Source organism: Urocitellus parryii, chromosome 5, assembly GCF_045843805.1.
Source record: "Urocitellus parryii isolate mUroPar1 chromosome 5, mUroPar1.hap1, whole genome shotgun sequence".
NCBI classification, from domain to species: Eukaryota; Metazoa; Chordata; class Mammalia; order Rodentia; family Sciuridae; genus Urocitellus; species Urocitellus parryii.
The window spans coordinates 85,139,222-85,163,535 of record NC_135535.1 but is presented as its reverse complement, the minus strand read 5'-3'; the positions used below and the strand labels follow the sequence as shown (position 1 = coordinate 85,163,535).

Sequence of the window (24,314 nt, the reverse complement as noted above, 5' to 3'; positions counted from 1 at the left end):
GGCAATGGACAAAAGTGTGAAACCAGGGGAAAGTGTCTGTAAGGCTTAGGAAGAGAGGAAGAGCTCTGTGCTGTGTAAAGAGACGAGCTCATTCTGAGATAACGTCCTGATTGAGCCAGTGGGTCTGACCCAGCACATTCCAGAGTCGTCTCAGAGATAAATATCCACCAGGTGTGAAAGACCACACTGCTGTGCCAAGTCTGTGGGGTCATCACACGCACATTTCCCAACTCCAGTCGATTGCCTGTGATGGTGACATGCTGCAGTAAAGTAACTTTGCCCTTTGTGCCTTACTGTACCTACGCACGATTCTGTCCTGGCACGTGTCACAATTTATTACCTCTCCCGAATCACGAGTCTCTCTCTCTCTCCAGTTGATCTCCTTAAGGGAGGTTTCAGGGCCTGCCAGGTTGTGTGGCAATGTCAGGCAATTATTTAATATTTATGAACTAAATAAAGTATCCTGTGCAGGCAGCCCATTGCTGAGAAGAAATAAGTGAGGAGTAGCAGCCTCTAGAAAAGGGAATGTGACCTTTTGCCTTAAGGGGTGGCAAGAGTGTTGACCTCACCAGGCATGGTGGCCCATATCTGTAACTCCAGGGATTCAGGAGGCTGAGGCAGGAGAATTGTGAGTTTGAGACTAGTCTGAGCGATTTATTTATGTGTTTATGTATTTGGTGGTTATTTCCTTTTGTATAAATTATTTTTCTCTGATATGCAGATTCTGACTCACGATGGGAAGCAGGGTTTCACCAGATGGGACAGGGAAGAGTGGCAGGAAGGGAGGGTGAATTGGAATGTAAAAGACATTCCTATGTTCCTATACAAATACACCTTCAGTGTAACTCCACATGAGGTACAACCACAAAAATGGAAACTTATACTCCATATATTATGATATGTCGAAATTCATTCTACTTTCATGTAAAAATAAAAAAATTTGTTCTAATCAGTTATACATGACAGAAGAATGCTCTTCGATTCATTGTACACAAATGGAGCACAATTTTTCACTTCTCTGGTGGTGTACGAAGTAAAGTCACACCATTCATGCAATCATGTATGTGCCCAGGGTAATGATATCCATCTCATTCCACCATCTTTCCTATCCCTATGCCCCCTGCTCTCCCATTCCTCCCCTTTGCCCAATTCAAAGTTCCTCCACTCATCCCATGCTCCCCCACCATTATGGATTAGTATCCATTATCAGAGAATATATTCGGCCTTTGGTTTTGGGGGATTGGCTTACTTCACTTAGCATGATATTCTTCTACTCCATCCATTTGCCTGAAAATGCCATGATTTTATTCTCTTTAAATGCTGAGTAATATTCCATTGTGTATATGTACCACAGTTTCTATTTATTTATTTGCCACAGTTTCTTTATCCATTCATCTATTAAAGAGCATTAGGTTGGTTCCACGGTTTGACTATTGTGAATTGTGCTGCTATAAACATTGATGTGGCAGCCTTACTATATAGTAGTGACACTATAATAGTAGGAGTGGGATAACTGAGTCAAATGGTGGTTCCATTCCAAGCTTTCTAAGGAAGCTCCGTACTGCTTTTCAGATTGGTTGCACCAATTTGCAGTCCCACCAGGAATGTATGAGTGTGCCTTTTCCCCCCACATCTTCACCAACACTTATTGTTGTCTGTATTCTTGATAACTGTCATTCTGACTGTAGCAGGTTGAAATCTTAGAGTAGTTTTGATTTGCATGTTCTAATTACCAGAGATGTTAAGCTTTTTTTCATATATTTGTTGATGGATTGTGTAGCTTTTTCTGAGAAGTGTCTGCTTAGCCCCTTAGCCCATTTATTGATTGGGTTGTTTGTTTTTTTGGTGTTAAGTTTTTTGGGTTCTTTATATATCCTGGAGATTAGTGCTCTACCTGATGTGCATGTGGTGAAAATTTGCTTCCATTCTGTAGGCTCTGACTTCGCCTTATTGATGATTGCTTTCTGAGAAGAAGCTTTTTAGTTTGAATCCATCCCATTTATTGATTCTTGATTTATTTTAAATTAATGTATTTAATTATTTTAATTAGGAGTATATGACAGCAGAATGCATTTTGATTCATTGCACATTATTGCAACACAACTTTTCATTTCTCTGGTTATAAAGATGTAGTGTCACACCATATGAGCAATAATATATGTACCTAGGGTAATGATGTCCATCTCATTATACCATCATTCCTGCCCCCATTCCCCCTCTTGATTCTTTATTTTATTTCTTGTGCTTTAGAAGTCTTGTTAGGAAAGTCGGGGCCTAATCCAACATGATGAAGATTTGGACCTACTTTTTCTTCTATTAGGTGTAGGTTCCTAGGTCCTTGATCCACTCTGAGTTGAGTTTCATGCATGGTGAGAGATAGGGGTTTAATTTCATTTTGCTGCATATGGATTTCCAGTTTTCCCAGCACCGTTTGTTGAAGAGGCTATCTTTTCTCCAATGTATACTTTTTAACCTGGGAAATTTAGCAAGACCTAATTAGTCAATTAATTAATTAAAAAAGTGTTGAGCTTAGCTTGGAGTGTCCTGGGAAGGTTTTTAATAGGACTTAATCACTAGGATACATCCCAAACATGCAAAGACCCACACCACACTCCAAACACAACTAAACCAGGAATATAAAATGTGATTTAAATGTTTTAAGGTGCTTCTAACCTTCATCCCTGACTGAAGGCCAGTGTACACAAGTCTGTGTTAGTACATCACTTCAGTTTTTAGATTTAGACTAATGACAACTTCCCAAAACACTGTAAATAGACATCATAGAATGGCTTTGTATTTTCCTCCACAATTTGACAAATAGTCTGTTGTTTTCTGTATTCCTTTATTTCTAAAATTGAATTCACTGCTCATTTGTCACATGTTTTGTTTTGCTCCTACAGCCCACTATTGCAGAGATAAGGATACTCAAGGGCAATGCTGTGATGTACCTGTGCAGGGGCCCAAGTCTGAGTACCTTCTACTTCAAGAGTCAGAAATAATTCTCTCCAACAAGAGGAGTATCTACTGGCTTGTTTATTTAACCATTTAACAGTGTTCATTGAGCACCTACTGTAGGCCAAATATGGTGATGCAGTGGTGAATGAGACAGTCTCCTGCCTGAGGATGTTCAAGGAACTGGCTTCAGGCAGAGTTGTTTTTTGATGCTCAAATAATATCATTCTCTCTCTCCCTGGATCCCTACACCCTACACTCATCTTCTTGGCTCTTTTAGACTGTTCTTCTTTGCACATTGACATTTTTCTCTTCTGTCATATAAAGTCCCCCTTTAAGTTGTGGGAATACAAGCACGCTTACCATGGGCATCCCCTTCCCCAGAGGAAGAGAGGACCACGGCCTCCCCTGTAGCAGCCACTCCTTTTGCCTGATGGATGGATTCTATTCACCTTGCTCTGGATCAGTCCTCCATCTGCCCACTCGGTATTAGGCTCAGGGTAGGGCAGGGATACCTTTGATGTGTGATTTGTCAAGCTAAGGCCCTCTTCTGCTGTCATGGAGTGGGCCATTGTCTCACAGGATCATAGTGGAAGGGTCATTCCCCAGTCTAAGAAGAGGTTTTAGACCTCAAAAAGGATGCCCCACGTACCACGTGCAATATTTTAGAAAGCAAAACATTTGAAAAAAATGTAAACATTTTTCTGCTAAGATATGATAGATTTAGCTTAATGTTAGATTATCCATATGTTTTTGAAGTGCCAGCAACTCAGTAACTTCTGTGAAATACTTTTAAATCAATTTGAGGAATCAAGAATGAAACCTCTGCTAATTTCAATATAACTGTCACAAAGTACATAGTACCTGGCCTGGGAGGCACTTTTATTTTGTACGGGGGATTGAACCCAGAGGCATTTAACCACTGAGACACATCCCCAGCCCTTTTTATATTTTATTTTGAGACATGGTCTTGCTAAGTTGCTTGAGGTTTCGCTAAGTTGCTAAGACTGGCTTTGAACTTGCAATCCTCCTGCCTCAGCCTCCCAAGTTGCTGAGATTACAGGAATTCCACTGTACCCTGCTTGTGTGGGGACATTCTAAAAAACCAAAAACACCCTACAATCTGAAAAAATTCTCAATTATACAGTAGGTTGAGGATAGAGAAGGTGGTGGTAAAGAAAAATGAAATGATATTGTGAAGCAAAAAATAAAATTATATTGCAAAGCACTAATTCCATGGTTGACACTTCAGAGATGAGGCAGTGAGTGTAAGAGATGACCAGGAAGAATTATACTTTTTGTGAAGTATGTTGGAGGAGAAATAATGAGGACAAAATTGCCAAAGAGAAACTGCAGAGAAAGAATGTGTAGAAAGGAAGAAGTGAATAAGAAGAATGTGTAGAAAGGAAGAAGTGAATAAGAAAAAAGGCAGAGTTAGGATAATAACTAACAAGTATTGATTACTTATTTATAATTGATCCATTATTGATACCAGGAAGTGATCTGTATGCTGTTATCAACTTTTATTTGTATTGCATAGCAACCTTCTGAAGTAAGAACTTTTAACGTTCACATTATACAAAAAGGAAACCAAGGTCTGGGGGAGGTCCAGGAACTTGTCCATTCCTAGTCACACTGCTGCTAAGATCAGAGCTAATAATGGCAGTCTAAAATCCGTGCTTATACATATAACCACATAAAAAGGAGAGAACTCAGAAATGAATTTAGGGAGGAAAAGAACAAGGCCTACAGGGTTTATCTCAGAACCAAAGATGTCTTGAAAAGTGGTGATGAATAGATAAGGAATCACAGACAGTGGCATAATAGGATCAAAGGTGTCCCCTGGGCTTGGACACAGGTAATGGCCAGCCATTCACTGAGGAGGAGGATTAGAGGTCAAAATGAAAATGTTATCATTTGCATAGAACACATAGGATATTTAAAATGACTCTGGTATGCTGGCACATCTGCACACACCTGTAATTCCGGAGGCTTGGGAGGCTGAGGCAGGAGGATCACAAGTTCAAAGCCAGCCCCAGCAACAGAGAGGCACTAAAAACTCAGTAAGACACTGTATCTAAATAAAATATAAAATAGGGCTGGGAATGTGGCTAGGTGATTGAGGGCCCCTGAGTTCAATACATGGAACAACAACAACAAAAAAGACTTTGGTGTATTTTAATGTTGTTGTTTAGAAAATCTGATTATCACTCATCCAAAGTGTCTTGGTTGAGTTGTTCCTAAAGATTAATAATAAAGGAGAAATAAAATACAAAATTCAGAGATCTTAAAGAAATGTCATTTACAGAAGAAATATCTGAATCCAGATAACTTTCTATGACTATTTAGGATTTATAAATATTTATTAGAATCATAAAGTGTCCTGAGTGCTGAGCCAGGTACTCTAGGAGTAGATGTGACTGGGAAAGCATGGCAGCTGCCCCCACAGAGCTTATGGCCAAGACTCCCCTGGGTGTCGTTTCCCACTGCAGTGGCACAGGGCAGGGACATCTGTGCACAGCGCACTTACTCCCTTAACACACGTGGCTGCCTATATGTGCAATGTAGGAATAAATTTTTTTCTGTACAGTGAAAAATACAAGTCTTTCGAAATCAAATATAAGTGGAAAGAGCACTAAATTTAAAGCAAGAAAACCTTGGTTAAAAAGCAGAAGACCTTGGATGAAAATAGCTGAGAACAAACTACTAAAGGACTTAGGAGAAATTCCCACCTCACAGGGTTTTAGTGAGATTGAAACAGATGATAACATTTAAGAATACTTTGTATCCTATACAAACACATAAACATCTCAAGCATTATTATTATTATTACTGTAATTGTCAGAAAATCTTGGTTTTGCCTAGTTTAGAGAAAATTTTCAGAAAATGATGTCATGACATTGGAACTATGTCTTTACTTATGATATCTAGCAATAAAATGTGCTGTGTATGGAAATGGTAGGAGACCCTCAATGTTACACAAAATTACATAGAAAAGGATGTGAGGGGAAAGGGGGGGAAACAAGGGAGAGAATGGAACAACAGCAGATGAGGTAGAGAGGGATGATGGGAGGGGAGAGGAGGGGGGATAGTAGGGGATAGGAAAGGTAGCAGAATACAACAGTCACTAATATGCCATTATGTAAAAATGTGAGTGTGTAACCAATGTGATTCTACAATTTGTATTTGGGGTAAAAATGGGAGTTCATAACCCAATTGAGTCAAAAATGTATGAAAGATGATATATCATGAGCTTTGTAATGTTTTGAACAACCAATAAAATGTGCTGTGGCATTAGACGTGAAAGCAGAATGGCTTTGGAGCTAAAGTCTGCAGTATTTAGAATAAAAATATCAATAGTACATTCATTGTATACATACCCCAGGCTACAGGTCAAGGACTCTCTCAGCTGCCTTCCCACCACCCCTGCAGACTTATCTGCATCCATTCTTTCCTTCTACCTTGGCCTGTGACCAACCTTTCCTTCAACAGCTCACCTCAATCAACTTGTCTGATCAACTGTTTCCTCCCCCAGGGAATCTTTATTAGCTTCTTTAGCACACACACATATTCAAGTGTCTTCCACGAAGAAAAGAATAAGAGGTGTGTTAGATTTCCACTGCTGTGACAAAATATCTGAGAAAATCAACTTCAAGGAACAATGGTTTGTTCTGGCTCATGATTTCAGAGATGGTATAGTCCCTAGTGCTTTGGGGCTGTGGCAGCACAGTACATCATGGTGGGGAGTTTGCTCACCTCGTAGAGGCCAGGAAGCAAAAGAAGAAGAGAAGAGGGATGGGGTCCATATTCCTTTAAGGGTAGAACCTCAGCGACCTAACTTCCTTCCACTAGGCCCCATCTCCTAAAGGTTCCACCACTTCCCAATAGTGCCACAGGCTGGGGACTGTGCCTTTAGCACGTGGGCCACCAGGGAACATTTAAGATCTACACCATGGCCAGGTGTGATGGTGCGCAACTATAATCCCAGCAACTGGGGAGGCTGACGCAAGACGGTTACAAATTTGAGGCCAGTCTTAGCAATTAAGCAAGACCTTCAGCAACTAACTGAGATCCTGTCTCAAAATTAAAAATAAAAAGGACTGGGGATGTGGCTCAGTGATAAAGCACCCCAGTACAAGACCTACACCATAGTAAAAAGTAAACTTAATCACTGTTGTTTTTTCTTTTAAATTTGTTTGTTTTACTGTTTTCTCCCCTTCAGAGATTAGTGTCTCCATAGATTCCTTTACATGTATTTTTTTTCTTCTACCTCCAGTCCATTCTTTTTTGAGTGTGTGTGTGTGGTGCCAGGGATTGAACCCAAGGCCTTGTGCATGTGAGGCAAACACTCTACCAACTAAGCTATATCCCCAGTCCCTCCTGTCCATTCTTGATCTCATAGAAATCTTGAAACTGCCAGATGGGATTGATCTGGCAAAGGTAGCCAGTGACCATCTTGTCACTGAAGACTTTGGATACTTTCCTTTTACTTGATTTCTCTGTGAGTTCAGGGATAGAGTGAGTTTAAAATACATCTGGGCCTTTTAAATGGATATGTGAATGGGTATCTGCATTTGCAGAGGTAGTGCTAAGAAGAGCATTCTGGGTTCCTAAGATAGACTTGGTAGTCTTCAGCAAAGCCATAGAATATGTGGAATAAGAAGAGATAGAGGATAGGAAGGGAACCCGAGGAATAACCCATATTTAGGAAATCATGAAAGGAAATTTAGTCTACAGGGACACTTGAGATGGAAGGCATGATGATTTAAAAATGTCTTTAAGGGTTGGGGTTGTAGCTCAGCAGTAGAGTGCTTACCTCAAAAGTATGAGGCACTGGGTTCGATTAAATAAATAAAATAAAGATATTTTTTAAAAAAATCTTTGATGCTCCTTGATTCTTTGATAGAATTCCTTTCAAAAGATAGATCTTAGTTCTTTTCACCTTCATTGTGGGCTAGACTTAGTCATAGTTACTCATTTCTCAAGACTGGAATGTAGCTCAGGTGTTACTGGGACCTCTGAGGAGTATCATGCAAAGGATAGCTTTTCATCTTGCTTCCTCAACCTCTGAACCTCTGCTTCTGGTTGAAGTGAGCCAGCTGCCAAGTTGGGAGGTGACAGCTGCAGCCCTGTGGAAGGCCCCCTGGAATAGAAAAGCCAGCCAGCCAGGTGAGTGAGCCAAGCCACCCTGAAAGCAGAGCCTCCTGCCTCAGTAAAACCTTCCGATAATTCTAGGCCTCCAGATAACAGGAAAAAACAAACCATGCTGCTCTGTGTCTGAATACTTGACCCATGTAAACTATGGGATAATAAATAATTATTATTATTTCAAATTGCCGAGTTTTAGGGTGATTCATTACGCAGCAATAGATAATTAATACAGAGGAGTCACCAGGGCAAGAAAGAAGTGAGGAGAGTTTAGGCCAGAATTTAAACTTATCGCCACTTATGGAACTGTTAATTGCTGATGGATATCCACCAACTCCCTGTATTTTTTTTCTATTATATATTTTTAAATCAAGATGTAATTACATACAACATGCACAGATCTTAAATGTTCTTCATGGAGTTTTGACAACGGTTTATACCCATGCAACCACCATACAAGATATGGAAGACTTAGTTCCATTGCTCAGAAAATCTTCTCTAGACCTTCCCAGTCAATTCTTTCATTTCAACTCCATAATCACTGTTCAAATTCTATGACTACAGATTATCTTTGATTTTTTAAAATGAATTTATATCAATAGAATCATGCAGAAGGTATTATTTTGTCTGTTTTCATTTTCTTAGCACACTGTTAGTGAGATTAATCCAAGTCATTGTCTATATTGATAGTTCATTCCTTTTCTTATTGGAAAGTCCTATTTTACTGTCAAATATATTATAATTTACTTATCTGTTATCCTGGCATTTATTAATTAAGATAAATTTGGTTATTAATAGCTCATCATATGTGGTCAAAACATCAAATTTACATGTTGAAAAATTTGAAATTATAAATACAAGGCAAATTCTGTAAATAGATAAAATGCATGATGAAATAATTGATAATTATCACTTCTACAGAATTTCATAGGATGAGAAAAATCACAAGCCCACTGTTGACTATAAAGAGAACATTGCTTACATGACATTTAACTCAAAAATATAAACTGCCATGCAAAAATTATAAATGGGTCAATTCTTTTGAGAACAAAATAGGCCTAAAGACACATTTCAAATTAATGATGTCAAAAAATAAAATGGAAAACTATATGATAGTTTTTTTTCTTTTCTACATGTGTATATGGGCACAGACATGGATCAGCATTAACCCTGGAGTCATTTTAGATATGGAGTCCAGTGAGATGTTTGGAGATAACGGTATTGAATACAACAAACAAGTTCCCAATTATTCTCTGCAGTGTATTTGATACTCCTTTAAATCAAATCTAACTGGATGCTTTTGATATACTTAATTACATTTTACAGAAACTTGATATAAGCCTTAGAACTTTAATAATTTCTTTCTGAAATCTTTTTTTTTTGTTGTTGTTGTTCTTGGCCAATGCAAGTTATGTGCTCAGAAATGTTAGTTTAGATTATTTTTAGTTGGATTTCCTAAGGACATTTTGTTAATGATGTTACTTTTAAAAGAGTTGTCATCTTCCCTAATCTAAGCTTCTGAGGCAAAAATACTTCAAAATAATGCTAAATTTGAGATATACTACAAAGATAGAGGTACTAAGTTTAATTTAAATTTTTCCCTGAGAATCAAAATAATCTCAAACTACGTGTTAACTACTCTCCTGCAATTTCTAGCTTACAATCTCTATAAGTTTTGAGTTACGAGAATAACCAAGAATATTTGAAAACAATTTGTTTCTACTTTGCCTTTTATCCCAATAATATAAGTGCATGAAGAAGCTATTACATACCCTATAAAACAGTGACATCATAATTTATGAATACTAAAGAAGCCCCAGTTTATTTCTGTGACATCTATGATGAACTGGAAAGGTGATTTTTACCAATAGAAAGGAGAGTTTTCTCTCTCTTATCTTACCCCTCCTTTCCTCTTATATGTAATTTTGTATAACCCTGAGGATCACCTTCCATTTCCATGCGATTTCCCTACTCACTCCCTTTCAAGTGGAAGAAATGATTTACAGTAGAGGGGGTAGAGAGAGAAAAGGGGAGGGGAGGGGAGGGGAGATAGTAGAGATTAGGATAGAAAGCAGAATACATCAGACACTAGAATGGCAATATGTAAATCAATGGAAGTGTAACTGATGTGATACAGTAATCTGTATAGGGGGTAAAATTGGGAGTTCATAACCCACTTGAATCAAACTGTGACATATGATATATTAAGAACTATGTAATGTTTTGAACGACCAACAATAAAAAAAAGAAAAAAGAAAGGAGAGTTTTCTCATTCTGTCCTTAATGACCATCTAATTTCATTTCGAGCTTTGATTGCTCTCAATCACTAACCATTTGACAACAACTCTTCTCACCTTCTTCTTTGACTTTCCTATAGCATTCGAATGAAAATGCCATCCTTACCACTATTATCTTGTGATATTGCCAAGGGTGATTCCCCTCGAACACGGGTTTATCCAAGCTGCTGGAAATCTGAGCAGGAGTGAAGAACTGTACATTACTGTCTCCTTTGCTAGAAGCTGAAAACTGAACTAGGCAGTTATAATCAGACTCAAAGGATTACAATTTATCTAGGATGCTGTTCACTGTTACTGGTTTCATTTGTAGCTAGTCTCAGCTAGGCAATTATAGTTAAGTCTTTATTATAAAAACACACAATTATCCTCCGAATCCACAGTTTTGCTTTTTAAAAATTTTAAGTGGAAAATTCCAGAAATAAACAATTCATAAGTTTTAAGTAACTTTTATTGCAGTAATTATCTTAATCATTCTATTTTATTATTAATTTATTGTGCCTAATTTATAAATTAAACTTTATCACAGGAACATATAGGGAAAAACAGTGTGTGTGTGTGTGTGTGTGTGTGTGTATGTGTGTGTGTGTATACATGGTTTGCTACTATTTGCAGTTTCAGGCATCCACTGAGGGTCTTTATATCCATCATCAATAAGGGGGGACTAGTATATACACAACTTTAAATCATTCTAATTCTGAAACTTAGAAGACATGTACAGGAATACCCTATTTTCTTGTTTAACTACTATAACTTACATCAAACTTAATGTTTTAAGGAATAGAATAGTAATATTTTATTCCTAGCTAAATGCCAACCCAACATTATCATCAACAAACAGAGCCTGTATCTAGTCCTCAATTGTTAATAACAGGAGTAATGATCTCCACCGATGTATTAGTCAGCCTCCCATTACTATAACAAATGCCCAAGATAAATTAACAGAAAAAGAGGAAAGGCTCAGAGTTTTGGAGGTTCCAGTCTATTCTGGATTGGTGTCATTGCTTTGGGCCTATAATGGCACAATACATCACAGCAGGAGCACCTGGCAGAAGACACTCATTTACCTTAGGATACAGAAGTGAAAGAGAAGAGGCCTGTTCCTAAATCCCCTTTCAGGGCACAACCACAATGATCTAACATCTTTGACTAAGCCCCATCTCTAAAAGCTTTCTACCACTTTCCAGTTGCACCAAGCTGAGGACCCCAACATTTAAACATGGGCATTTGGGGAGTATTTATTCAAATCATAGCAATTGACTATTGTATATATTATGGTAGTACATCAAGGTAGTTTTCTAAAGTACTCAGATAGCCTTAGGCTCAAGATAACAGATGATTCAATGATAGAAAGAATAACACCTATGATAATTAAGTTGTTTAATGTCATAAACAATTTAAATAGTCCACCCACTTGTTTGTCCATAAGCAGTGTACATACAGGAATTGATTAACAAAATAAGTACTCCACAAGGCCACTGACTTTGGATTTCACATTTGGTTTTCCTGATTCTCATCCCTACCTAGGTGAGTGACTTCACAATCTGGTTACTTAATTCTGATAATCAATATTTTTCATCTTTAACAATGAAAACTATAATCATAAAGTGTTTATAAGGAAGTAATATGAAACACTGAAAGTGCTTGCTACAGAATATTCAGTAATTGTCCCTATTTTATTATTATTATTATTATTATTATTAATATTATTATTATTATTTGCAGGTGTTGGGGAGTGAACCCAAGGGTACTGAACCACTGAGCCACATTCCTCATCCTTTTTATTTTTTGAGACAGGGTCTCACTAAGTTTCTGAGGCTGGCCTCGAACTTGTAAGTCTCCTATCTTACCCTCTCCAGACTCTGGAATTAGAGGCACACTCCACTGTGTCTGGCTAACTTTATTATTAATAAAAACGAATAATTAATTATAGGTAGTGAGTTGGCTTTCTATGTTCCATGGACCATATTTTTCTCACTTGTCCAAAAGGAAGGTATAAGAAAAACACTGAAGTTAATAAAATAAGTAAGGGTGAAGTATATATTTTATGTTCTCAAAGGTACTTTTGTGGGGAGTTGGCAGTTTATAAGGAGAGCTGATAACAATTTAATAATTTAATAATTCTGAGGAAACAAAAGGAAATTAGATTTTCTTTAAGTTAGTTGATTGAAAATAATTTATCCCATCTTGGCAAATCATTTCTTTTTGAATACAGGTTTCTGGATGTTAAAATGACCATACCAAAGGCATATAAATACGTGGAAGTGATGGTATCATTTCTTAGTGGTTTCACTGAAATTTGCTGTAAGCAGTACTGACTAGAGGTATGCAGGAATTAATTATAATCAGCTTTATTCATTTGCTTTGTGACTTGGGGCCAACACCCTTCTATCCTAGCACATTGTAGGTGCTTAAATTTAACTTTTACATGTTGTCTGGCTAAAACTGCCCCTCTCTAGGGTGGACTCTCCCCCTAGGCACTGCTGTCTAGTTAAATGAAGACTGCCTGAGAACTCCATCTATTTTATTTTATTATTTTACTTTATTTTTTGAGACAGGGTCTCACCAAGTTGCTTCCGGCCTGGCCAACTTGCTGGGGCTGGTCTTGAACTTGTGATCGATCCTCCTGCTCCAGCCTCCCCACTTGCTAAGATTACAAGATTACAAGTGTGCACCATAGCCCTGACCCATATACACTATTATAAGAGCTTTAAAAAATAATGGAGAATTCACCATTAGCCCACTATCTCTACAAATAATTTTTCAAAAAGCAAATACCTCAATGGGGAAAATACCTTTATTTTTTGGTTGGATTATAGAATTTAGAAGAGTCCATTGTTGGAAAATAAGAACAATCTAACTTCTGGAAGTGACTTCACAGCTTGGAGCGCAGCAAAGCCTATTTCGGATTAAACTGTCTATTAATTAAACTCAAATGATTTAAACATTCATCACTTTGCATTGCACCTCCCAGAAAACAAAAACACAACAACAACAAACCTAGGGTTTGAGTGAGGAAAACGGCCCCTGCGCGCGCGCGCGCACACACACACTCACACACTATACATGCACATACTCCGCACTCACTCACTTACTCCACTCCTGTCTACAGTGCTCAGATTTTAGGAGGCCTGAAGATTCGCGCCAGCTCCCACTGGCGATGGGAAACCCGCCCCGGGGCCGGTCAGGCGCTGCATCTCGGACCGTTGGCAGTTGGCGACCCCCCTTGAATCCCCCTCTGCCGCGGGCTCCCCGCGGCCTTTGGAGGCTCCACGAGTCGGCTCCAAATGTTTTCCATATTTGTTCAGCCTCCGTAATTCGAATACCAGGGCAGGTTCAGCCCGCCCTGCGCCGCGCTCCCGGCCCAGGGCGCTGCTCACGCTCCCACCCCGCCACCCACCCCCGCTGCCGCCATGGGCAAGGACAAGCAGCCCCGCGGCCAGCAGAGGCAGGGGGGGCCGCCGGCCGCGGACACCGCCAGGCCCGACGACATGGGGCCGAAGAAGGGCAAAGGGGCCCCCAAGGAGTGCGGGGAGGAGGAGGCCCGGACGTGCTGCGGCTGCCGGTTCCCACTGCTGCTAGCCCTGCTGCAGCTGGCCCTGGGCATCGCCGTGACCGTGGTGGGCTTCCTCATGGCGAGCATCAGCTCCTCCCTGCTAGTCAGAGACACTCCATTTTGGGCTGGGATCATTGTAAGCATCGAGTCTGTTTTGCCTAAGCGCGTTTGCCAAACAGGAATGCAAAGCCGCATGGTCGAGTTCAGACTAACCCAACTGCATGCGCCCTTCCCAGCTCCACTCCTCTAACTCGCGCTCTGCTTGGTGACTAGTGCGGGGTACACTTGGCTTTCCCAGGGGTGAGGCTGGACGCGATCGGAGCCGTGCCCTTCTGCAGGTCGCTCCCAATGCCTCCAAGGGGACTGATGAACCCTCTGGAGCTGGGCAGGCGCTCTAAAAGGCTGCGTGTTGTGGCCAAATTGTGGCTGTTAGCCTCAGGAGCTAACAGCAGATTCACTTTGACTTCTTCCTTATCTGATTCCTCAGGTACCACCCCTGTCCCTAAATAAGTAGCAAAAAGTGAAGTTCATCTAACTAATCAAAGTAGATTAGGGAAAAGGCTGAAGTTGCCACTTTGGGTAGTATAATTGTGTTAAGTGAGGTTCCATTAGTAGGTTTTATGAAATAATGTTTCAAGGCAGGAAATGTGAATGCAACAAGAACAGCCTTAATCCACTGGAGTCTAACGTAGTTGGTAAGCAGGGCTCTGGCCCTGGCAGAAGTATATTTGGGACTTTGCTAATGGATGTACTGTTCTAAGCAGAACAGTGCTCAGCTGTTAGGAGTGAGTGTTGAAACACGTAGCATACTTGGCTTCATTCAATGAATTCCTTAATGTAAGATGGGTGCCATTTATTGAGCACCAACTATGTGCCTGCCCTGCTGGAAGCCTTTTAGACATTATTTCTAATCCCTACATCGTCCTTATGGGGCAGTTATCATTTCTCAAATGAGGGAACCCAGGCGGGACTGGCCCAGGTTAGTGAGTTGACAAACATTCAGCCAAGTTGATTCCTTTTTACACCCGACTGTCTGCAATTTCTAATTGAGATCTGCTGCCCCACGTTTGATTTGCAATTTTAATACCATGTTATATTACAGTGACTGTGGCCAACTAAACTTTCATGTGCATTTCATTTGAGCCATTAAATAATGTTTTGAGGTGGGAATTGTTATTCCTCTTTGGACAGGAGAAAACAGGCTAAGAAGTTAAACGTTCTCAAATCCAGAGAGTCAATAAGAGAGACTAGAATCCACACTTCTGATTCCTAATTTCATCTTACATCATTACTGCCATCACTGACCATGGAACTATATAACTCATAAAACAACCCTCAAAATAATTTTTTATCAGGGACAGACATTAAAGTCACCTGATAAATATGCATCAATGCAGGTACTTTCTAATTAAGATTATTTGAATTAACAAATTCTTGCAGAGTAATTTAAAACTTTTAATTTGTGTACTAAGAATTCCCATGAAATTAACATGATTGGAGTTTTCTAAATCAAGTGATTTTAAAAATAGCTCTTCACTATACTGGGTATTTTCATCACCTCAATGGCTGTCAACATACTGGAGTGGGGGAGGAAAGATCTGTTCTTTAAGGATAGGCAAATTAAAAGAAAAAAGGAACAAAATCCTTTCACTGAGTGTTTTTTAGTATTGTTTTTTAATGTGTCTTCTGTCTTTTATTTCAACTCCAAAAAGTCCCATACCAAAGAAGCAAATTAGATGGGGGAAAAACTTGTTGTAATGTTGATGGCATAACATACAAAGTATGCAATTTCATGAGTTAAAGTTCCTATAGGATATGATGTGCTTAATTGTTCTGGAAGCTCCTTGAGTGTGGTCGGAGCATTGCATATATCCCAGGTCTCTGATCTTTCTGATTTTTTTTTTTTTATAATTTAGGATTCATTTGAAATTTGCTCATAGCATGTGGCCCAGATGGTACTTGTAATCTTGCATTTTCTTTCAACAGAGAGACCTGAGACTAGTGAGGAGTTCTCTGAAAAATCAGACTAGGAACACCTCTCATCCCTCTGGGGCCAGAGCTATAGGCTCTGGCATTGTTTCACGAATGTACAGTGCTTGCCCTCACCACATTGGCTGTGGTTGGTCACAGGGCAGTCTTCCAAGTTTTCAGGGAAAGAGAAAGAAAGAGGCAGATGGTAAAGTGTAGATGTATAAACACTGTGCACAGTGTTGAGCCCCAGCTCAGACACTATTTGCTGAATTACTTTGGGAAATTACTTAACTCTAGGTTTCCATTTCTTATGGAATCAGAATGACAATGGTAATTTCTACCTCTTAGAATTGTCCTGAGGATTATATAAGATAATGCATGTAGAGCCCTTGGAATCGTGTCAGCTGATGGTAAGCATACAATGAGTTAGCTCTTTTTATTAGCTGTCAGTGAAACAATCACTGGTAGTGGCATTCTTCAAAGTACAAGTGGCCGTATTTCATTTCTAGTCTAACAGAACAGTCATTTCTGACTCGCTCCATTTCTCGGACCCTTTTTGTCATCTCACCCTTCTCTGCTCTCAGCCAAGTTACTATTTAGCAGCCACCATGGTATTAGATTAGTCCAGTACTTTCTGAATCTCTCTGGAGGTTTCTAAAAATGAACTTGGAGGAGAGGGGCATCCTGAGGGTCATTTTCCCTTTGGAGTACAGGATGACTCTGATCTGGTATATCCTGCAGGGACAACGGAAAAGTTTGCCCTGTTGAGGAGACTCACCACACCAGAGCCAATCCATGAAGCTGAGGCAGAGCCACGCCCACCTCCTGGACATAGGCAGACTGCTAGATCCACCCCCTCTACACTTTGTGTGCTTCACTCTTGTTGCCTCTTAATTGTGTGGTCGTGGCTTCATTTCTCAAGTGCTGCCATTCCCTTAACTTGGGATTTGGAGACTGCCATTTCCATTGTGGAAACTGGGTATATGGATAAGTTAAGTTCACTTAGGTGACTTCTTTCTGGTTGATCAAAGCCTGAGTGACATGAATGTTCTGGGAACTTCTGTTTGTAGTCTGATAAAGCCATTGTTGATGTATGATCAGAGTTTTATATGTAGTGAAATTTGAGGAAAACGATTAGGTTATATCTTATCTATCCTCCATATTTACCTATCCAAAATGTGACTCCAATCACTTGGTGGTGGTGGGGTGGGTGTTTGCAGGGGTGATTGAAGTCTTTTTACCTCAGTTACAGAAGATTTCCAAAAAAGAAAAGGGGATAGAGAAATGTGATCTGCACAAGTGCTGGTTTTGTTTGTTGTTTGGGAATGAACCCAGGGATGATGATGATGATGATGATGATGATGATGATGATGATTTTTATCACTGAACTACACCCTCAATCCTTCTTTTAATTTTTTATTTATTTTGAGTCAGGGTCTCTCTAAATTGCTGAAGGTCTCTCTAAGTTGCAGAGACTAGCCTGGAACTTGCCATCCTCCTGTCTTAGCCTCACAGTCACAGGGATTATAGGCATCCTGTACTCGGCTGGCTCTCAAAATAATAGATGGTTTGAGGGTTGTAAGTAATACCACAATGATAATACAAAGTGAAAGAGCGTCTCTGAGGATGAACTTGGCTAGGGGCAAGGCGTCCTAGGAAATAGAAGTTGGTTCTGTATTTTTTCTTTTAATGGCTTGAATATCTGGGTCAGATAGGCATTCAAATTTGCTCATCATTTGGGAATTCTTATTGATAAAAAATGTATATGGATTATAGGAATCTAAGAATTTGTGGCACTTGTTCAAATGAATACTTCTGTTTTAGGTGATGCATGTTGAAACTTGAGCTTATTTTTCTTCATTCAGAAACATTTTGGGGGGTGTCTGCTGCACTAGGCATTGATCTAGAAATAATGAATCATGTACCTGGAGGAGCTCTCCAGCTTCTGATGGACAAGTACCCTTATCATACCTGACAGTAATGAATATTACCGATTAAAAAATTTAACCTACATGCATATTTTTAAAGACCATTTACCTTTTAAAGTAGTCACTTGCAGTGATTTATTTGCTTTGGCATCTCTACTCTGAAGTCAATTTAAGAGCAAATTCATGCTCCTCATCTCCAGTGGGGACATTCAGTATTTGTTAATCTCTTGACCCTCTAAGGAGTATTCACATGGAAAGTGGGAATTTTCCTTGACTTCTGTTTTCTTTAAGCTTTCCTTCCTTTCCCTCAGTTGCTAACATATCCTACCCACTGGAGTAAAAGCCCCATGAAATATACTTTATTAATCACATTAGAAAGTTTAAGTCATGGACATAGGAAAAGGAACAGTACCCTTTATTTAATATCATTCACAAAATTATTATGTGAATCTGCAATGATTAAAAGTCCTGTCAAGAATTTCAATAACATGTTAACTTACTCTAAAGAATTCAAAATGCAGATATATTCAGATTTTGAAAATCTATTTTAAGTCTTAATAGAAGAGAAAACTGGAGTGGTTATTAATTTTGAAACCATATATATTGTGAAATTTACAAGTTGATATATGACATATAGAAAATAAGGATCATATATAATATTATCCACAATTTATAAGTAAAAAAATGATTTATCAAACTGATGTGATCGTGGTTATAAAGAGAAACTGGAAGAGAAAAAGATTTGGCATTGTGGTTTTGATACACCCTTCAATCAGTCAAGAAGCTAAAAATGGTGTCAGTTTTCTATATAGTAGTTTTGACATTTGAAAAATTAAATCTGGAATTATATTTTTAGGAACACACTGCATAGTAATTCATTATTTTTCATATTGGGACTGTAATATGCTTCCAAAACCTAATGCAGCACCTCAGGTGCCCACTGGGAAATAAGTTTTATGATAGCGACTGTCATAGGATTGTTAGGAACTAAGAAGTGGTAATTACATGGCCTGATTCAATCTCCATTGAGTATGTATAATAGATAATGGCAGGAAAATTATCTTATAGTCACATGAATTTCTCATAGTAAGTATAAAAATGGAATGTAATTGAATTAATTTGGCAAAAATTAATTTTAATAAGTGCATGAAAATAAAATGGAATAGACAAGAAGTTGGTGAAATGTTTTCTGAAGGAATTTCAGGAATAAAGAGTAAGGAAGATTGTGCTAAAGAGAAATGAGTTTTTAACCTTTTCCTGTAGTTTTATACTAGATATGCAAAGGCCAAAGAAATGCTCATATAATGAGGAATTTTTCCCTAAATATTATTTTTTTAATAAGGAGAATTAAAACCCTGTATTAGAGTTATATTCAACTTAGGAACTTGATTCAGAATGCTAATCTCTGGAACATTTGAGATGTTAATCATCATTTTGGTTTAATTCTTTTGAATAATAGGAATAGTAATACATAGAGTTTTGGGATAATCAGATAAAAATAAACAAGGTATTCTTCTGCTTTATGTGTACTTACTATATCTGCAGAGCTACTGTATATCCCCTGACACTTTGGGATACCTAGTGTGTTGAACTATTTATTTATTTCATACTTGACATTATTTGCATTTGCATTTGAACTTGCATATACCCATTTAAAGTATAAATACAGAGAAATTTAGATTTATTCATAACATATAACATAACTGAGTAATAATAAAGAATATGTTGTTACTCCATTTTGGCTTTGGAGTATTTAAAATACTTAAATTTTACAGAAATTTTTTACAGAAGTATTTAAAACACTTTAACTCATCATTATCAAGATCTTTTATTGCGTGTTATGACTATAGGACTTTAAAAAAGAGAGAGGCAGAGAAAGAAAGAGGTCATTTGACTTATTTTACATTCCCTTAATTGGAATAAATTAGGACATACTAGGATGTAGCCAAATGCTAGATGTTTATATTACAATCATCTACCAAGGAAGCCATAGCATTAAGTTCCCTAATATAATTTCTGATGTGGGGTATACTTTCATTTTTTTTCAATTGATCTGAGGAAATGGATGGTGTCTAGACTTCTTTCCTTTCACCTTGTCCCTGACATTTCCATTAAGAGTATTCTTTAACTGTGTCCACTTGCATGTGCTGAGCTCTGGAGGGATAGCATCAACATTAAAAGGAAGTACAGAAGGGTGTGCTAAAGAGTCCAGCAAGCATGTTTCTATGTTACTGTAGGACAGAAATGAAATCTACTCATTAAACTTTAATTGGGTCTCATTTCACTGCAAAATACTGTCATTTTTAGGGCCTAAAATCTGGCAAACTAGAGAAGTACTGGTCACAAGAGCCCATCAAGATCTGGGGCGGATGGGACCTCATTAAGTCATATTCTAACCTTCTAGTTATTACCTGCTCTGAGTGTTCAAGTCCAGGGTTATTATAATGTGTTCATAAACTGATAGTTAACTCTAAAAAAATAGATGTCAGGAATTGGATTTTTAGCACAGATTACATAAAAACCCATTTTGGAGGCACACTGTCTTTCAGATAGTTCAGATGTCATCTCAGATCTTCATGTATTGAGATCCAACTTGGCAGAGGAATCTGTCAGATGCCTGAGCAAGGCAGCTAACTCACACATCTTGGTTAATTTTCAAATTCACATATGTACATCTACACATGTTGTATTAACTAAAATACATTTTTGTTTATGTCTTAGTCTTCTTGAGTTGCCATAATAAAATCCATACACTGGGTGGTTTAAACAGCAAGCATTCATTTTCTCACGGTTCTGGAAACTTGGAAGTCTAAGGTCAGGGTGTCAGCATGCTTGGGGTCTGGTGAAGTTTCTCTTCCAGGCTTACAGATGGCTGCCTTCTTGTGTGCTCACCAGTCTCTTCTTGGTTCATACACTTGGAGAGAAAGGAGATGTTTATCCGCCTTTGTCTCTGTCTCTGTCTCTATCTCCCTCTCTCAAGCCATCGATCTTGTCAGATTAGGATCCTACCCTTAAAACCTCCTTTAACCTTAATTACCTCCTAAAAGCCCTATCCTCAAATACAATTATTTTGGGAGTTAGGCTTTAACATATGCATTTCAGGGAGACACAGTTCAGTCCCTAGCACTTTGCATGGGGGCTATACACTTGTACAACCACCTGTGATTCTTAAGCCCATTTCCCATCTTATTAATGAAAGCCCTCCGGCTTTCTGGGAATGGCTATGCATCTGAATGTTTCTGATGAAGATTCCGAGCCTATAAACTGACAAGTGGCAATTCATCGGGAGGGGTGGCTCTGTACTCATGCCTTTAGTGAAACATTTGTAGGAGGATGCTTTCACTGCGTCTACAAATTGCTTAAATTGCTTCTTTTGTCAAATTTCTGTAAAAATAAAATCAAGTAGATCCAGGTAGTCAGTGCAATTCTAAGAGTGGCTTGGGAATTTTATTGACTGCATTAGCTTTTCAAGGCTTTAGCTTTTTAAGGTTTAGGAACCACAGAGTAGTAAATTCCTGCCTTCCTCCCCTGCTCCAGGGACTAACTGGCTGTTAAGATACAGCTAAATGACATCTTGGTTCTGAGGCATGGGTGGTTGGTTGGCTGACTGATACTGCTGGCAGATGCTCCTATTTTCAACAGTTTGACAGTTTATCAAGCCTGCTGTCCTGTGAGAGGCAGTGATTCGTACTTGGTGTTTCTGGAGCTCAAAGGAAGCAGCCTTTCACCTCTTCTTTGTAATATTCAGCCATCGTTTTCATTTTTGATGCTATGTAAAATTAGATAAATATTTTTTGTTCTGTGGAACGTGTCAGGATAAAACCCTGGATGTGTCCCACCCTGAACCTCATTATGTAAGGGCCTTTTGTACCAGAGGTACTTCCTTGTTAGATCCATACTTAGAAACTTGTTCAAGGGCTTCTCATGGGATTCTGTTGGTGCAGCTTAGAAATCCCAAACTGGGCTGAGCTTTTCCTTTACCAAGTGCTGCACAAATCCAAGCCATCTCAGAAGGAAAGGCAGGGGAGGTTGCTTAAAACTTTCAAGTATGCAGCCCTTCAGAACAATTGCCCCATCTCAGTTCCAAAATGAGTAGCCAACAGAAAGCATGGTCACTTCTAAAGTACCAGAAGAATCCCATTATATCTCCGGTTTTATTTTTGAGCATAAAGTTGATGCTCTCTGTTCTAATATTGCTAGAGCCACAGCCCCTTCTTAGTAGTCATGAATGGGTTTCATCTGTGGGGGCTGGCAAAAGGCCAGCATGTGACTGGGCATTAGAAAGCAAAAGGTTTGTTCCCAAATGAGCATTCTCAATTTCTGCTGAAGATTCTGTTGGACTTGAGTCTGTCTTGCAGAAATGGCCAACTCTCCCCTGGTTGGGAGTGCCCTGTTGGTGGGAGAAGCTGTGAGCAATCTAGAGAAAGCTCTTTTAATGACATCCCACTTAGTTGTTGTTTTTAAAGTGTTAGATTCATCATTCATTATTCCAAGTTTTTAAAAACCTCCTTTAAGATAAAAGATATTATCAAGGCCTCTCTCTTGTATGGAGGATAATGACAGGAGACCAGAAAACAGGAGGAATTGTTAATGTGTTAGCTAGGCCCTGACTAGGAAGACAATTTTAGCTTTATTACAGGGAATGGGAGGATGACATAACACTTACTGGTCAACTTCTAAAGTATCAGGTGTGGGTCACAGGCTTCCTGAGGGTGGTACTTCATCTTCATGGTTATACTTCAGGGCAGGGCCAGGTACCATTCTCAGGCAAGTGGATGGCTGGGCTACCCTCACCAGAGTGCAGAGCATCCAAGACTAGAGAAGAAAGCATAAACAAATTAGAATGAAGGAAAAAGATCTTCTTTTGACCACATACAGATGCGAGGCTGAATTTGAACACTGCAGTTTACCAGTTCTCTGCTCCATAAGTTTATGCCCTTCTCTCTGCTAGTCTGATTCTGAAACAAAAGGACCAAAGCCACTCAGGTTGGCTTTGGCTCATAAGCTTTTCATTCGCAAGTAGTCTGGGATGCCTATTAAAGGGTTTCAGTCTGTACTAAGTGCTTTGAGACTGGCTATAATTTTTAAAATGAACCTTGGATAACCAAAACTATTGTGTCATAGAACCTTCGATAAATAATTCTCATTCAGTCACCGAATCTAATGCGTCACAAATTTTTCCACCTCGAGACCTCCCTGAAGCCCTTCGCCCAGTCCTCACACCCACATCACAAAAAGCTCAGTGTTTGGCTAACCCATGTTGCGTGGGAGGCACACAGGACAGGCTGCAGGCTGCCTGGGGACACTGGTCTCCTCACACTGAAATGATAAAACGATGTTCAGATGAAAAGCAATATTTCTATGTATTGCTTAATGTTCCTTTATATCCTGTTTATTTTTAAAAGTACTCTCAAATGGAAAAGCCACTTGATAATATTTTTTAAAGGTTGAACATGATGGTTTCCTCATTTGTGCTACTGTTACAATGTTATATAATAGAATTTATATTGATTTACCATAGTTTCTATACACTGTACTAACAGATTTCTATTTATTGTACTATTTCACATATATGAGCCCTGGGGCATTAATGGGAAATTATCTCTGCAGTCATTTCTAAAGCAGGGCCTATTTTGAGAGCCTCCTCAATTATGCCTGAGTAATGAAATCCAATCTATGACTGTACTTGGAGTAGACTAAATCCATATAACAAGATCCCTCTCCTTGTGAGGGCTTGAAAAATACCAAAGGGAAGCAAACGAACTACAGGTTATTTATTTTTTTTCGCCACAAATACATAAATTTTGCTCCTCCTCTTGATTCATGAGAAAGACTGGGAAAATAATCTTTGTTTCGCCACATTCTTTGGCAATGGATTATTTTGCAAAAATAGGTATTTATTGATAGAACTTGGTGATTAGTCTCTGCTAAGTCACTGCAGGAGTGAGTTAAGTAATTGATAAGCAACAAGTCAGAAGCCTATAAAAGAAAGAGTACTTGTTAGTAAAATAGAAACTTCTTAGATATAGACACTCTCCCTCTGTATCTCCAGATGGCATCCCCTGCCCAGGTGTTTAATCTCTGGGAAAGGAAATGCAGGAAAAATAATTACATATAGTTTAAAAAGCCAGGTGTCCAGGCTGTGCCCTAAACCATGTTCAAAGGGGCAGGCATGAGCAACCCTGCAGGGGAGGATCAGCAAAAGCAAGGAGAGGGGAACTGAAATTGTAGGAGAGGCTCCAGCTTTGGAGTAAAAAGAGTATGGGAAGAGTCCTGGCTCTACCAGTTTATAACCATTTTCCAAAACATGTTTGGTAATTGCTTTTTATTTTCATTTTTATGTGAGTGTGAACAAGTACACACAATTCTATGACATTTTCAGTTTTGTATTGACAAGTAGAAAATAATAAGAACCATTTATCAATTCCTAACTTTGTCAAATTTTAATATTTTTATAATTGCTTT

General features: G+C 38.8%; 1 protein-coding gene across 1 annotated transcript in view; it reads left to right on the top strand.

Moving 5' to 3' along the window:
- The first annotated feature begins 13,705 nt into the window (after positions 1-13,705).
- Sspn (sarcospan) overlaps positions 13,706-24,314 on the top strand; it is a 32,788-nt gene continuing 22,179 nt past the window's right edge. The window contains exon 1 of the mRNA XM_026392321.2: positions 13,706-14,086. Within this exon, the coding sequence (XP_026248106.1) occupies positions 13,808-14,086 (279 nt within the window). The 5' untranslated portion in view covers positions 13,706-13,807. The remainder of the gene's footprint in view (positions 14,087-24,314) is intronic.